General features: G+C 36.8%; 2 protein-coding genes and 1 pseudogene across 2 annotated transcripts; all 3 read right to left on the minus strand.

Moving 5' to 3' along the window:
• Positions 1 to 558: 558 nt before the first annotated feature.
• LOC112327005 (silicon efflux transporter LSI2-like) lies at positions 559 to 4,031 on the minus strand (annotated as a pseudogene).
• A 1,783-nt stretch (positions 4,032 to 5,814) lies between these two features.
• On the minus strand, positions 5,815 to 7,926 carry LOC7458182 (BTB/POZ domain-containing protein At5g41330). The gene has a single exon (XM_002304467.4). It carries the CDS (start codon positions 7,470 to 7,472, stop codon positions 6,039 to 6,041), a length of 1,434 nt encoding a protein of 477 aa, XP_002304503.2. The 5' UTR covers positions 7,473 to 7,926; the 3' UTR covers positions 5,815 to 6,038.
• A 2,176-nt stretch (positions 7,927 to 10,102) lies between these two features.
• LOC7458183 (uncharacterized) lies at positions 10,103 to 13,139 on the minus strand. The gene is made up of 2 exons (XM_024598296.2): positions 12,657 to 13,139; positions 10,103 to 11,662 (listed from the first exon to the last, which is right to left on the minus strand). The coding sequence occupies exons 1-2, from the start codon at positions 12,768 to 12,770 to the stop codon at positions 10,424 to 10,426; spliced, it is 1,353 nt and encodes a 450-aa protein (XP_024454064.1). The 5' UTR covers positions 12,771 to 13,139; the 3' UTR covers positions 10,103 to 10,423.
• Between the last annotated feature and the right edge of the window lie 1,321 nt (positions 13,140 to 14,460).

Consider the following 14,460-nt stretch of genomic DNA (forward strand, 5'->3'; position numbering starts at 1 on the left):
TAAATGATTTCTTAATTGTTACCAAACCGATTGTTTATTGTGGTTTGCTTAAAAAGCAGAATGAACCACGGAAATATAAGGCACGTAGCCACAGTGAGTTTGTATTGTCGAAATAAAAAAGGGTTAGAAAGCATCCCGAGCTGTGTCATTAACTGGACCAGTGAGACCTGACATAATCAGATTCAGGACCTTGTACAGATGAGAGTGCGTGGACTTCACGGCCAGTTGGCCATGTGGGTGGGTTGTGTAATCAATTACAGCAACTTATTTGCATTCTAGAGTTTGACATTTCCACACATTCTGATATCTTATTAGCTGTCTGATCTTTCGACTTCCCATCATTCTATTCCTGCTCTCTCACTGCAAATGCACTGCAGTGACGAGGTTTTTTTCTTATAATTTTATTTTCAAAATACTACTTCCCCCAAAATGAAAAAATAATTTTGTTTATAAAAAAGGCAAGGATGGGATTTGAATTTATATTTATCTAATATATCATTAATTTTAATGACAAAACTAAAAAAAAATAAAAAAATAAGCTGCGCTGATAGAGCAAGATTGTGTTGTTTCTAACAACCGTGCACAACCCCTTTAGTAATTAGTATAGTGTTTTGACAGAAATTACTGCATTAAAAAGAAAAAACGAGAGAACTGTCTAAGCAATCAGTCAACTCCGACGAGTGCATTCCATGCATGGAATCTGAACACATCGGAGAGAATGGGTCGGCGCACTCTTAAGCAACCCTTTACAAGTGTTAAACCAGTAGCAGTGACAATAAGCGTGGAGGGAACACCAAACTTCAAATGGCTCCAAAATGTGATAGTGTAACTGGCCGGGCATGAAGAGCCTGTTCGCACACAATTAGAGGTTTCCAGCAACTGTGCTAACCCATGCCAGGACGAGCCAAGCTTTCTTCTCTTCGTTAGGAGATACTGCAATGGCAGAAGCTGCTACCTTTGCTCCAAGAAAAAGAACTAACATTGAGCCAGCATGTTTGAAGCTTTGATCGATCGATGTTATACTCTTGGTGTTAAAAGAAAACAAGTACACATTACTTTCAAACATGTTCAAGTTGATTATCTCAATGAACGAAACATGTTTTAAGGCTGCTCCCTTCTTGAAAGTTGAAACCCATTGAACAGGATTTTTCACCCCCACCAAACCCTCTCCTCCAACAACAAAATAAAAAAAATAAAATAATAACAATCATGTTTTGTATAAAATGATGGCTTGCATCTAACCACAAGTTCTAAAACAAGTACCAGATGGAGACCTCAAATGTCTACCATGAAGTGATATTAACTGGGAATTACTATTGCGCTTCTATGATGAATTCGGGGAGAAAGACGATTGACCACGAAAAAAAAAACACAGGTCAATGACAAGAAACAAATAAATTCTAAACTACCAGCACAGTGAAATGAAACAAGCATTCTCCACACCAACCCAAGACTCTGGAAGTTGCAGTGCTGTAGTTAAATCCCCCACCCCAAATTGTCGAAAAAAGGAGAAAAGAAAAGAAAAATCAGGGCATCAACTTACCAGTTGGTACATTTGAAGCAACATTTGAGAGAACAAGAATTAAAAAGACCAGAACAGCAATCCCACGAGAATGATTGATTCATGCACGAGGCTCCAATAAGTTCCAGAGACTGCAAGGCATTCCTATTCTATTGAAGCCATGTTCAAGCCCATTAGAAAAGCAACCAGCATTCCAACAGTAACAAGGTAAACACACAACTTCCATGACGATCTCTTCCATCTTTCCAGCAGGTCTTTCCTTTCCATGTTGCGGCCCAGACTCTATACCAGTCATCATTTCCGTAGTCCCTTGTACCCCATCCCTTGCAAACCTTTACTCCATTTCCTCTACTATTTGAGAAAACATATCATCAGTTGCCTCCTCTTCTGCAACGACTAATTTCTACAGTTCGATTTCACCACTGGAATCTCTGCACATATCTAATTCACTCAATCTGTTTTTAAGAGTATTGGAATGACCTCCATCCCTATTTATATCAATGAACTCAGGGAGTTTATAGATTCTGATGGACAGCTGAATCTTCCTCAGCAATCATTTCATCCAAAGCATCCTCCTCCTGAACATCAGATAACAACCTCCAAAACATGCATATAAGAATTAAAGCATTCGCAAAGACACCCACAAGCATTGCAGGAAGAATTCCAGATACGAATTCCTCAAAAGAGATGCCACTTTGAATAGAAATTATCAAGTTTTGAGGGTTGCCGATTGGAGTTGCAGAGGATCCAATATCCAAACTTGAAGCCAGCTCAAGCAAGAAAGTATCAGGTCAAATATTATTTTGTCTAGCAATCTTTAATATGAACTCAGTGAGAATGACACAAGGATGTCATTAGAGAAAAAAACACTCAAAATCGAAGAAACAATGCAGATCCAGCAGAGCAAGCCCTTTGCACCCCAACTATTCCATGATAACAAGACTCCCAGGCACCTGAACATGTCTGCTCTTTCTTTATAGATGCTTGCAACCATGATTCCAAAGAGAAGTCCTGGTACAGAGAGGTCAATGGCAGAATACACTTGCTCAGGGATGATGACTTTGAAGATAACCATAAGCATTGCCCCAAGGATGGAACCTGCTGTCCTTCCAACGGGCAGGAAAGGAACTGCTGGGAAAACTGCCAAAATCCAAAAGATTGCAAAGGCAACTGAACCTAAGACTACCTTCTCAATTGGAGCCAGAGCTATTTCTATAACTTACAAGATTAAGCTTGTTTGTGAGCTACCACTTAGCAGCCCTCCACCTTTGCAAAAACTTGAGAAAAAATACTGGCTCTAAAAGAAGATGATATAACTCTGTAGCTCAACCAATATTTGAATCTGAGAAAAGAGTGTAACTACAAATTTATTAAGAGCTGGTGAGATGAAAGTGGTCAAAATTGAAAAAATTGCCAAAAAGGATGGTAGAACCAGTTAGTAGAAAGAATATAATGAGTTTATATGAATATTTCCATGATAAGTTTACAAAGACACGCCAGAATGAGAGGCTAAGAAATGGATTGACAATGCTGGAGATTCTCTTCTGAAGCAGTCAAAGCAGCTGAACAGACATTCCTATTGGCGAGACATTTCAAAGCAAGCAAACAATTTTCAAAATAACCTTTAGCATGACATGCCATGCTGAAAATGAATGACTGAAAATCTGATAATTTTTGCGCAAAAAGTAAATGTGTGGGTCCTACAGCATAGGTCTTTTTCCTAGTTGATATGGAATTTGGATCATTCGCAAGCAATCAAGAGTATCAGCATTTGCAGCAAAGAAAATGAAAGAACTTGAATAGGATATAGACCGACACAAATATACAAGGTTGCATTTGATTTTGGAAACAGTTTCCATTATAATATTTCCTCTAATTGTCTGAAAACAGTTTTTAGTTTCACATGTTTATATTCTCAAACAAATTTGGTTGGCCAGAAATTAAAAGACATTTTTTTTTATTCATTTTAGAGCTTATCACAATTTAGAAGAGGAAAAAACTTCACTGATATATTTTTTAAAATAGACACATTATCCCATCTCTTCCCAACTTTGGTCACTAGACAAAATTAGTTGTTTAATCACCTTGCGTTGAAATGAAAAGCCACCCAACCAGAGCCTAATTGATCTTTAAGAGGTGAGGACAATTCAGTTTCTTATCAGTCTTATGAGACTCTTGATGCGGTCCCAAAAATATTTCCTATCATAAAAAGGAAGTGAGAGAGGTACTACTGAGACATTATTTGACAAAGTAAACAGTGTAGGACTTGTGTGTGCAGGTGTACCTATGGGCTGGGACCGGTTTTAGATATTTGAACATTTTATAAACTCAAGTATCTCGAATTAGTATGCTAAACAGTAAAGTTGACATAATCTCCAGTTCAGAAATACTGCCTTAAAGACTCTACATACCTGATCCTTGCATGAGCAATCTTCATCCATGTAACATCACCAACAAAAATCGATAGTCTGTATTCAAGCAACAGCTCCAGGAAAATAGAGTGCGTCATCATAACAGGCTTGTATCATGCGCCTACTTTTTTATTCATAGATCTATCTATTCATTTATGATTTCATAATAACATCACGCTTATTCACTGATTATCATCCTCCCCGTTTTCCAGATGAGCTTGGCTTATTAAGCTTCCAACTTCTTAACAGGGAGTCTTAAAGCTGCTGCAGGTTCCCACTGAGCTGTCTCTTTGGAGCAATTTGACAATAAAATGTATATAGGTAAGCTCGCAATTAGCCTGTCAACCTAATTGAGCACTGGGCTCCTGTCTTGCTCCATTGAAACTCAAAATGTAACAAAGTGATATAAGCAAGCAAATTAAATCCTTGGATGAAAGATAGTGAAAGGTTTGGGATGAACTTTCTTCGCTTCCAATGCCTGTAAGCCCAGTGCAGATTTATATAGTATGCCTGTAAGCCCAGAGCAGATTTACATAGTAAAACTCAGTACGTAAGGTAAAGAAGACATGATAACTGTCGATCTCAGGTGACTATACTATATAGAAAATACATGATTCTTTGAGTAAATATATAAAATGAATGGAGTTGGTAAGAGAACATGATGCATATATGCTTCATAATTGGTTGTATTTAAAGATGCATCATACCTTATCTAAAACTCATCAATAAATAAAGCCAGAAAAACATCATTCATGATTTTGAAAGCAAAATGATGATTCATCGAAGCACAAGCTGATGACCCAGTGACTTGACCAAAAGTGCCATGCAAACCAGTGAGACTTTCTGTTTCTCAACAGATCTGCTCCCGTTCAAATTTAAAATTTAAGGCATTGAATGTAAAACACCATATCATAGTTCCAGGATAACCACAATTAAGATCCACAATCACTACAAGGAGGGGTGGGATGGGGTATAGAAGGTAACCACAATTAAGATCCATTAATCAACTCAAGAATAGAGCAAGGCGACCAAAAATTAATTCATCTTTCCAGAGAATGAAAACATCGAATCAACATTTAACTTAATCCACACTTGAAACAAAGCAAAGTCGTGTGTTGTCTGACAACCTAGTTCTTTTTTCAGGTAGAACCTATTCCTGAGAAATGGTAACAAGCTAGTCCTGAAAAAATAAGGATTAATTCAATAGTTTAGCATCATCCCAACTATAGCTCATGTGCCAATTTTGATGTGCTCAGCCTCTCAAATGGTGTGCCTAGAGTTTCTGCAATCATGCTACCCTTCACTCTCCCTAGAAACGCATCAAAGAATCTTCAATAAGTAGTTGTGAAACATGCATTAAGAAGTAATACCATAATAGTAAAGTGACCAGGAATCCAAAGCCAATCTGTGGTGCTTTAACCAACAAAGTCTCAACATCAAAACTCCTTAAGAAAGACCGAGGAAATACTTTCTACATGTTGAGAACTCCAAACAGAAATGAGAGATGCACGAAGAGGGGGAGAAAAAAATCAAATTATTGATTTATAAAGCCATATAGACATAGAAAGGTGGACATATTTAGCTATAGAATTATAAGGTGTACAGCCAGAAAAAATTCCTCCAAGGCGATGTTGCTCCATGAAATTGAAACAATGCTAGGTATTGCAATTTTAAATTGATCATTGATGAAATCCTAATGTCAACTTTGATAAGAGTGCAGAAATAATGATGGCTTCAGATTCTGATATGGTAAAAACAGACATTCAAACTCCAACATTCCAATATTGTGTTGCAGTTCAAACCTAAGGAACTCAGTTAAATATCTTATCATTGGTGATCATCTGCATATTAATTTAAGTAAATAAAACAGAAAACAACGAATTGTTTACCTCATACAAATCTCATTCAATTAACCATTTATAAACAATTAGAGGCTTGTTAAAATACAAGGCCATTTACAAAAATATCAACTATCAAACAAACTATGCCCTACAGCAACAACAACAAACCCCTAATATACAAAAAAGAAACAAGATACTGCCAACTTTCAAATAGTAATGTGCAGTCTTACAATTAATCCAGAAGTGTCAAACCCATTTTTGAAATCAAAATCCCCTGACAGAACTTTGCCAAACCTCAACGGACTGCCGATCCTTCCTCGTCACAAACATTTTGTTCCCTCCAAAAGCTAAATTTGTAACCCTTGAGCCTTCCATGTCCTTCACTCTCCCCATCAAATTCTTCCTAAACACCCTTTCTGGCAATCCCTCTTCTCTCTTCCTCAACGAACCCATCACCACCTCAGACCAAAGCTCAATATCACCGCCCTTACTACAGAACACTTGATTCCCATGAGCCTCAATCTTACACCCAACCCCTTCTTTCCTCACATTCCCCACCTTCCTATCGTCACCTAAACAAACCCACGAATCATGCCCCTCGCTCCCTAACTTCCTCAAATCTGCATTAAACACCTCTCCAGAATTCACCCCAACTTTAAAAATCGATGACAAACTATCTGAAACAGTAATATCGGAAAAACAATCAACTTTTTCCTTGAATTCCCAAACCACATTTCCACTCCTTATATCCCAGAACTTCACATTCCCTAACACGCCTGACGGTCCACTGTGAGACCCTGCCGCCATTACCACATTATAACTCTCTACCCACTTCAATTTCGTGGCTGGTATAGCAGAATCCAAATCAGCACCGAATATTTCATAATGACCAATCTCAGTAACTGGAGAAAAAGTCTTTAAATCATAAACCATAATCGAATTCGAGTTTCGCCTACTTGATTCGAAACTCGTAAACAACATATCATTAGATGACCCAATTGCTTGTACTGTTGACCCCGATTTAGTCACATTTTCCCAATTCAATGTCTCCAAGACAAAACCCTTTTTCTCAAGATCCAAAATTTGCAACCCCGAGAAGTCAGTAGCCCCAGTAGCCACCAAGTTTGGGGAAATCGCTAACATAGAATCAATCGCAGTGAATTGGGTCAAAGTCGTTGACTTTCTCTGCAATGACCAATCAAAAGATGTGATCTTGCTACCATGAGACACATGCAAGGTACCATACGGTGTCGTAGCAACCGCTGACGCCGTGTCCCGGCTATTCAAGGGCAAGATTAGGGTTTCCTGGAGGTTAAAAGGGTCGAATTGAGATGGGTTTGAGAGAGAATTAACCAATAAAGATTCAATCTTGTAAAACTTTGACTCTTCAATCAGGTCTTGGAGATCATAAGACTTGGCCTTTGAAGGGAGATTTCCGGTTCTTAAGAGGGATAAGAGGATAGAGAATAACTCGGGGTCTCGGTCTATGAAATGGGGACCGAGATGAGTCAACTCGGAGAGCTGGGAAAAGAGGGAACTTGGACCTGCTAGAGTTAGAGTTTGATCTGTTGTTTGAAAGATTTGCCCACCGACGTTAATTGTTACTATGCTTGATCCTGTTGATGGATTGAGTATGAGTTTCTGGAGATTTAGGTTGTCGTTTCGAGAGGCCATGGTAGTTGTTGTAAAGGTGGGCATTGCTTTTGTATTTTGTAATTTTTTTCTTCTATGCCTTCAAGAAGAAACTCTAAATCCCAAAAATTGAGAAGGTGATGGTGGGCTAGTGGTGGAGGTGGAGGAGGGGGCCGGGGTGATTGTGTTATACAAGGTCAAGCAAGGTTGGTCTTTGATTTGTTAAAAAATAAGTGGCAATGAAGGTTATTTTGATGGCTAGTGTCTAGAAGGGTTTTTTTTCCTCAATGTTTAAGGGTTTTATTTGTTTGAAATTAAAATAATAGTGGTGCCATGAAAGATGATAGACCATTTACTTGATTTATCCTGGAAGTGACGACTACAAGCTGAAAGGGCACAATGCAAAACAAAATCAGACAGAAGAAGATGATCCAAAATATAAAAATTCCATTTCGTGTTGGTATAATGGTTGTTGAACAGGTGAGAATCCACATGTTTGACTATTGTAATCTTGCTGGTGAAATTTGTTTCTGTTAAACAGATCAGGAGAATTGTGTCTTGACCAATACTCTAGCAGTTCATGCTAATAAATCTTGTAATTTGTAAGAACAAAAACACAAAATTATATTTTTTATTTTAATGATAATCTTCAGTTATATATCAATAGGCAACAAAATAACAGGCCTTTTAGCCCAACGAACACAAGTAAATGGCCTTTGTTGTAAGGGCAATATCCAGATATCCTGGATATAAAAATAAATGCTTGCAAACTTACGTGGTAAAATCACATTGTGCTAAAATAAAATATTAAAAAATAAGTTTTTAGATAAAAAACTCATCAACTCTAATTTTCCAGCATCGCCAAAATACGAGAAAAAATAGGTGATACATCGTGCCACTTTATTTTTTAAAAGAAAGTTTATGATGAATGTGTCATATGTTCCATTACCAAATTAAAAAAATAAGGGCCTTTGTGTATGGACCTACCCTTTTAAGATAAATGATCATAGTAAAGCAACCAAATAAAATATAAAAAGAACAACTATATGAGTTGCACAAAAAAATGCAATAAACTTTTAAACATGGGTTTAAATAAAAATAGCATTACTTATATACTAAAATGTGTGGGATTTTATTTTTTTTCGGTTTGATCCTCAAACTTTGTTTTTTGACGATCAAGCTCTATTTAAAAAGCAATTGATTTCAAATTCTTATGAAATGATGGGATTGAAAGATGGGAGATCAGAATGAAAAACACGATAAACATAGATGACGTACCATAAATTTTGAAAACAATAGAGTAATTGATTTCAAATTCTTATGAAATGATGGGATTGAAAGATGGGAGATCAGAGTGAAAAACACGGCAAACATAAGTGACGTACCATAAATTTCGAAAACATTCACTTTGGTCCTTCAACTTAAACAATTATGCAAATTATATAATTGCGGTCCCTCAAAATTTTTCTAATTCCATTTTGATACATAGATTTATTTTTATTATTTTTTTGTTCATGGTTGAGAGAGGGGGGTTGCTGGATTTCAGAGGTAGAGAGAGATTTTTGGGTCAAAAGAACATAGGCCATGAATTTCCAGCCACCACAGTAATTGGAATATGGGGAAAAAAGAAGACACTTCGTCTGTCTCGGCAGGGGACGTGTCATCTATTGCTGGTATGACTGCCAAATATTTTTAATATTTTTTATATTTAAAAATAATAATATTAATTCACTGCAAAGAGCGAGACAATACACTAGCACATGAAAAAAAAAAAAAAAAAAAACATTGATCCATCTCCAAGTAAGTGAGAAAAAAGCAAATACCAGTGAAGACCAGACCTGGAAATTTTTTACGAAAACGTAGTATCCTAGTCGAGGAGGATCTTCTCCAGCGAGGGATCTCCTCCTCCTCTCCTTGTTATATAGTTACAGAGTGGAAAACCACGCTTAAAATTCAAGCCATGAAAGTGAATTTTTGGATTAGAAAACATAGCCTCGATCGGAGACCTTTCCTAAGTGCATCGAAGAGTTGCTAGACATTGTTCTCCGACAATGTCCCTTTGGCAAAAGGGCCACCATTCTATCGAAACTCTAATTCTTTTCCATAATGAATGGGAAAAATATTTCCGTAAAGGTAAACAACAAGAAATTCTCTAAATAATAATTTCATAAAACTCAAGTTTAAATTAAATATCTTTTACATTTTGTTATGTTTCGTTCTCTATTACAAAACAGTAATAGATAAATTAAATTCTGTTTTGTCTATCACATTAAATATAAATAAATCCTCATGAATAATGATATTCTTTTTGGCACTATAATGAATTATTTTAATTATACTTGTATTTTCTCAGTTATATACTTCACTTGAAAGTTAAATTATAATCTAGATCGAAGCTTGATTTAGATCAACCTAAATTTTGAATTGTTTTTTTTTTAAAAAAAACTCAAAATAATATCATTAAAAAAAAATACTAAAAAATGTCAGGCCAAGCGGGATCTTTTAACTAGGATTGTGTTTTGTTAAATTAAAGTATTTTCACATAAAAAAGAAGAAGAAGAAGAAGGTGTCTCATTTCTACATCAATAGCTGTTCGTCCATGCACGGTTTAGTGATGAAGGGCCAACAAATGACAGAGCTTTTAGCCCAGCGATACCGATAGTTAGAGGGTTAACTTAGATGGGCCTTTTCTGGGCTTCAGATACAATAGTTGCAGGGATGACTGGTGAGATGACCGGTCATACCCTTTCTGACTAAGGATGGTATAATCTTTATTAATATTGTATATGATACACTATTCATGCTAAAAAAAACCCCCAAAAAACTATCATCTGCCCCTGTTTTCAGGTCTCGAAGGACTCAAAAACCGCCTTCATTTAAGGGTCTGTCTACCTTCCTTCCACGGCAGATGAAAAAATCACTATAATTGGCTTCAGTAAGTATGGCGCTTGGTTTCGGCGACCAAAATCTTTCATGGCTCCACAAAGTAGGAGTGAAGAGGTCTATTTATGCACTAGCTAGCTAACATCCGACTGCACCATAGGGAAGAAGGACCAGTTCTTGGTTGTTTCACCCTCCTTCCCAATAACACTTCCATTAGCCCACCAGTTCGAACTACTAGGGTTGTGTGAATCTCCTTCATCAGCATTGTCAAAGTTAAATTCATTAACAGAGCCAAGAGTGATGGGCTGTTGCTTTCGATGCTGTGGTGCCTCCCCATCTGTTGAAGGTGTCTCTGGTGTATCATTAGATGTGTCACCAGATCGACGCTCAAAGCTTTGTATCAATTCACCATAATTCTCTTCTTCTTTAGCTTTTGTTCCATTTTCCACATATTCTGGCACAGTTTTAATAGAACATGCTGGCTTCTCTTCCACACATCTTGAGGCATCTTTGACACTTAACTCGAAAGAGAATCTATGATTAACAACTTGATCATCATCGTGTCCATTTTCTGAACGAGGATGTGAAGCAACATCAGAAAACTGACGATGCAGGAGAAAGTTGGGCGATCCGTGCCTCACAGAATCTGGAGTCAGAGCCCCTGAATCTTGATAGGATCCCCATTCACGGGTGGAAAGCTTATCAAGGTTCAAGAGCTTTGGACCCATTCGGAATTCAGGAGAGTGAGGACCACCAACAGCAAATTCACCATCAGGGAAAGGAGATGATGTGCCTGAGCCTGAAATGCCAGAGCTAGGTGAAATGAGTTGGCCAACTGAGCTTCCAGGATGAAACTGATAAGACTGAAAATCAAATGGGAATCTCAAACCAGTAACACCATTTCGCAGGGTAGGGTCAATTAATTGAGCGAAAGGCACCTCAGGCGAGGAAGGTGTAGTCAAGTGGACAGACTCGGGAGGAGGAGTGAAAGGAGCAGTTGATGGTTCAGTGGTAAAAGTTGAGAACACAGGTGGTGAGACTAACTGGGTTTCATGGGCATAAGGACCAATAGCAAAAATAGAGGCAGGCCCACTGGGAGAGTACATGCTAGCAGATATAGAGGTGCGGGACACTAAACCTGCCGGTGATTGTGTAACAGAAGGGGGTTCTGATTGAAAGAAAGAGGCAGGGGAGGAGGGAGGTGCAACAAAGGGGAACGTGACTTCTGGTGCTTGGGCTGAATTTTCAGCCGCAGGAGCACCACTTCCAGGAGCTGATGATTCAGGAAAAAGGACAGCATGCCCAATTTGCCTTTTGCTCTTCTGATATCCAAAACACCAATATATGCTCCAGTGGCTTCTCCATCTTTGCTTCTGTTACACAAAACTAGCATCAGAAAACTGATTTAGAACATGAAATCAGACCAAATATCCTCTCCAGCAATTCAGGGTTATTTTTATATTTCTCATGATAAGAGATTCAGAGAAACTCTCATGCACTAACCATGAAGGAAACCAATGAATAGAATTGCATGTTTTAACACACTGAGCAACTCCATCGATTACGAATCAAAACAAGACATGTTATGTTTACTTTTGACAGATTGACGAACAATAAATCACTATAGAGAAAAAATAGCTTATATTTATATATTACTCCGCTGCTGCTGCAACTGTAATAAACAGAGCTCATTATGCCTAAACACTTCAAATTTTATTGATCACTACCCATCACAAGAAAAAAAAAAGGAGTTGATAAATAATGATATAGATACAAATAATAAAAATCATCAAGCATCCAAGAACGATAATAAAGAAATTACTAACCAAGAATTCCTCTTTGAAGCAGCAGGTTAGGAGAAAGAGAAAAAATGAGAAAAACTGTCATCAAGTGCAGGAAATGGCTTAAAGTAAAAGTAATAAGCAACATCTAGTTTGATTCAAATCACATTGGTTGAGTATCGAAATAACTTTATCAAACAGCTCCCCTCTTATTTGGACCTTGAAACCGCAAATCCTTTCAGTTGCACGAAATCTCTGCTCTTAATCTATAGATAATCCCAAGTCTATGATACATTTATAAGAAGAAGAGAGATTAATTTCAACTAAAAAAAGGCACTTTCATATATTCTCTTAGCAAAAACAAAGTTGAACCAGATAAACAAAAAGTTTTTGCTAAACAAAGCTAGACAAAGAAAACACAACATGTAAAGCAACATACCTTATCCAACCAAAATTTGCTTTGATTTTGCTTCGAAAAACTTAAATAAATGAAATCAAGATCACAGGAATCACCACTTGATCTTATTTTAAAACTCCTAATCTCAAGCATTGTAAGATTATTAAAAACAAAATTAATTACAACTACCTGAACCATAGCTTGAGGCACACGGTTCTCAGCAGAGGCGATCGCAGTAGCGGCAGCGTTTATAGTCTCTAGAGTATTGTTTGCAGCTCTCGACTCTCCATTCACGTCTCTCATCTCTGCTTATTTTCTTTCCTCTCTCTGTTTTCCCGGAAAATGTTTGCGTTCGGGCGAGAAAACTGAATCGTAGGAGAGAAAATTCGAGTGGGGAGAGACTGATGAAAAGAAAACTAGAAAACTATCTCTTCCTTTAGTTTTTGGTTATGAAATTTTATCATCTCTCTCTCTCTCTGTTATTCTGTATGTAAAGAGAGAGAGAGAGTCTGCGTCTGTGTTTTAAGTATTCTTGTGGTTTTTAGAGGTCAAACACGGCAATTGGGATCAATTAATTTTCTTCGACGACGACCGGACGTTCTGCTTTTCTGGTATTTTGCTACGGAATAATTATGGTATTTATTAAATCTAATTTTACCATTTTAGCCTTGTGATCCACTCCAATTTTCTCCCCTGATGTTTCCTTTTGGCCTTTGCACATGGTTTGGAATGGGAATGGGAATGGGAAGGAAGGAAAGGGTGTAATTGTTTATATATATATATATATATATATATATATATATATATATACTGTTAAAATGAATGCACGTGTGGCCATCCCACTTATATTCTAGATGGTGCGCGCGTGCATATACCCCGCGGCCCGCCTCCCTCAACGAAAGTTCTTGCCCTTTACCGCCTCCCTTCAACAAAACTTGCACGGCTGCTCTCCCTCCCTCCCTGAAGTCTTAACCCCTAAAAATATCTGATTTCTCAATCACCACAACCACAATATATTATACATTATAGTATAAAGCAAGGCTACAATGGTGGCATCCACATCATCTAATTAGGAAGATGACGTATTTAATTTCTAGATATCATTATTATACCAATTTCTCCCTTTATATATAATAATTCCATATATATATATAATAATAAAATAAAAAGATAAAAAAGCAGAGAGCCTGGTGAGCATAATCGCTGATCTATAACTAGCTAGGGGTTATCTCATCGTCTCAGCACACACATATTGCAATAAATATATATACTTACTTGTCAAAGGTAGCTCTTACATATCATCTACGGATCACTAAAGCCGTTTGATATAATTGTAGTTTTTTCTTTTTTTTCGATTTTAATTTGTTTCAGTTTTTTAAAAAACTAGAAACTTGATTGATGGAACAAGTCTTTTCTATTTTTTTATATTGAAATAAATACTTTATCCAAAGTCAACGGTATAATTTTACTTTTCATTCAATCCTCAACCACACAAATCTTGATACACAGGATGCCTTGATTTTGACTCCAAATATCGCGTCTTAACATAGGTGTTCTAAACCCAACGTAATCCTCACTATTTCTGGTTTGTCTCAAACATGATCTAAACTTATCATAGCCCGACCCTAACATTTGAAACTTATACTCTGTTTGTTTATTTTTGTATTTTAAAAATATTTTTAAATATTTTTATTTTTTTATTTATTTTACTTTAAATTAATATTTTTTGATGTTTTATATCATTTTGATACGTTGATGTTAAAAATAATTTTTAAAAACTAAAAAAATATTATTTTAATGTATTTTCGAGTAAAAAACACTTTAAAAAACAACTGAACTACGTACATATATTTCCAAACAACCTTTTAATCTCGGTCCAACCCTTGAGCACAGTTTGACTCTTTAGCACCGCGAACCCATTCATATCCTAGCCAAACCACAACCTAAATCTTAAATCATAGGTTAATAGTGTAAAAGCAAGTTTTGAAAATAA

Source organism: Populus trichocarpa, chromosome 3, assembly GCF_000002775.5.
Source record: "Populus trichocarpa isolate Nisqually-1 chromosome 3, P.trichocarpa_v4.1, whole genome shotgun sequence".
Taxonomy (NCBI): domain Eukaryota; kingdom Viridiplantae; phylum Streptophyta; class Magnoliopsida; order Malpighiales; family Salicaceae; genus Populus; species Populus trichocarpa.

Excerpts from the sequence above, each read along its gene's own strand:
- LOC7458182 (XM_002304467.4), bottom strand. The coding sequence starts at position 7,472 with ATGCCCACCTTTACAACAACTACCATGGCCTCTCGAAACGACAACCTA.
- LOC7458183 (XM_024598296.2), bottom strand. The coding sequence starts at position 12,770 with ATGAGAGACGTGAATGGAGAGTCGAGAGCTGCAAACAATACTCTAGAG. Across the intron at positions 11,663-12,656 it reads TGCCTCAAGCTATGGTTCAG|AAGCAAAGATGGAGAAGCCA; the intron begins GTAGTTGTAATT and ends TTTGTGTAACAG.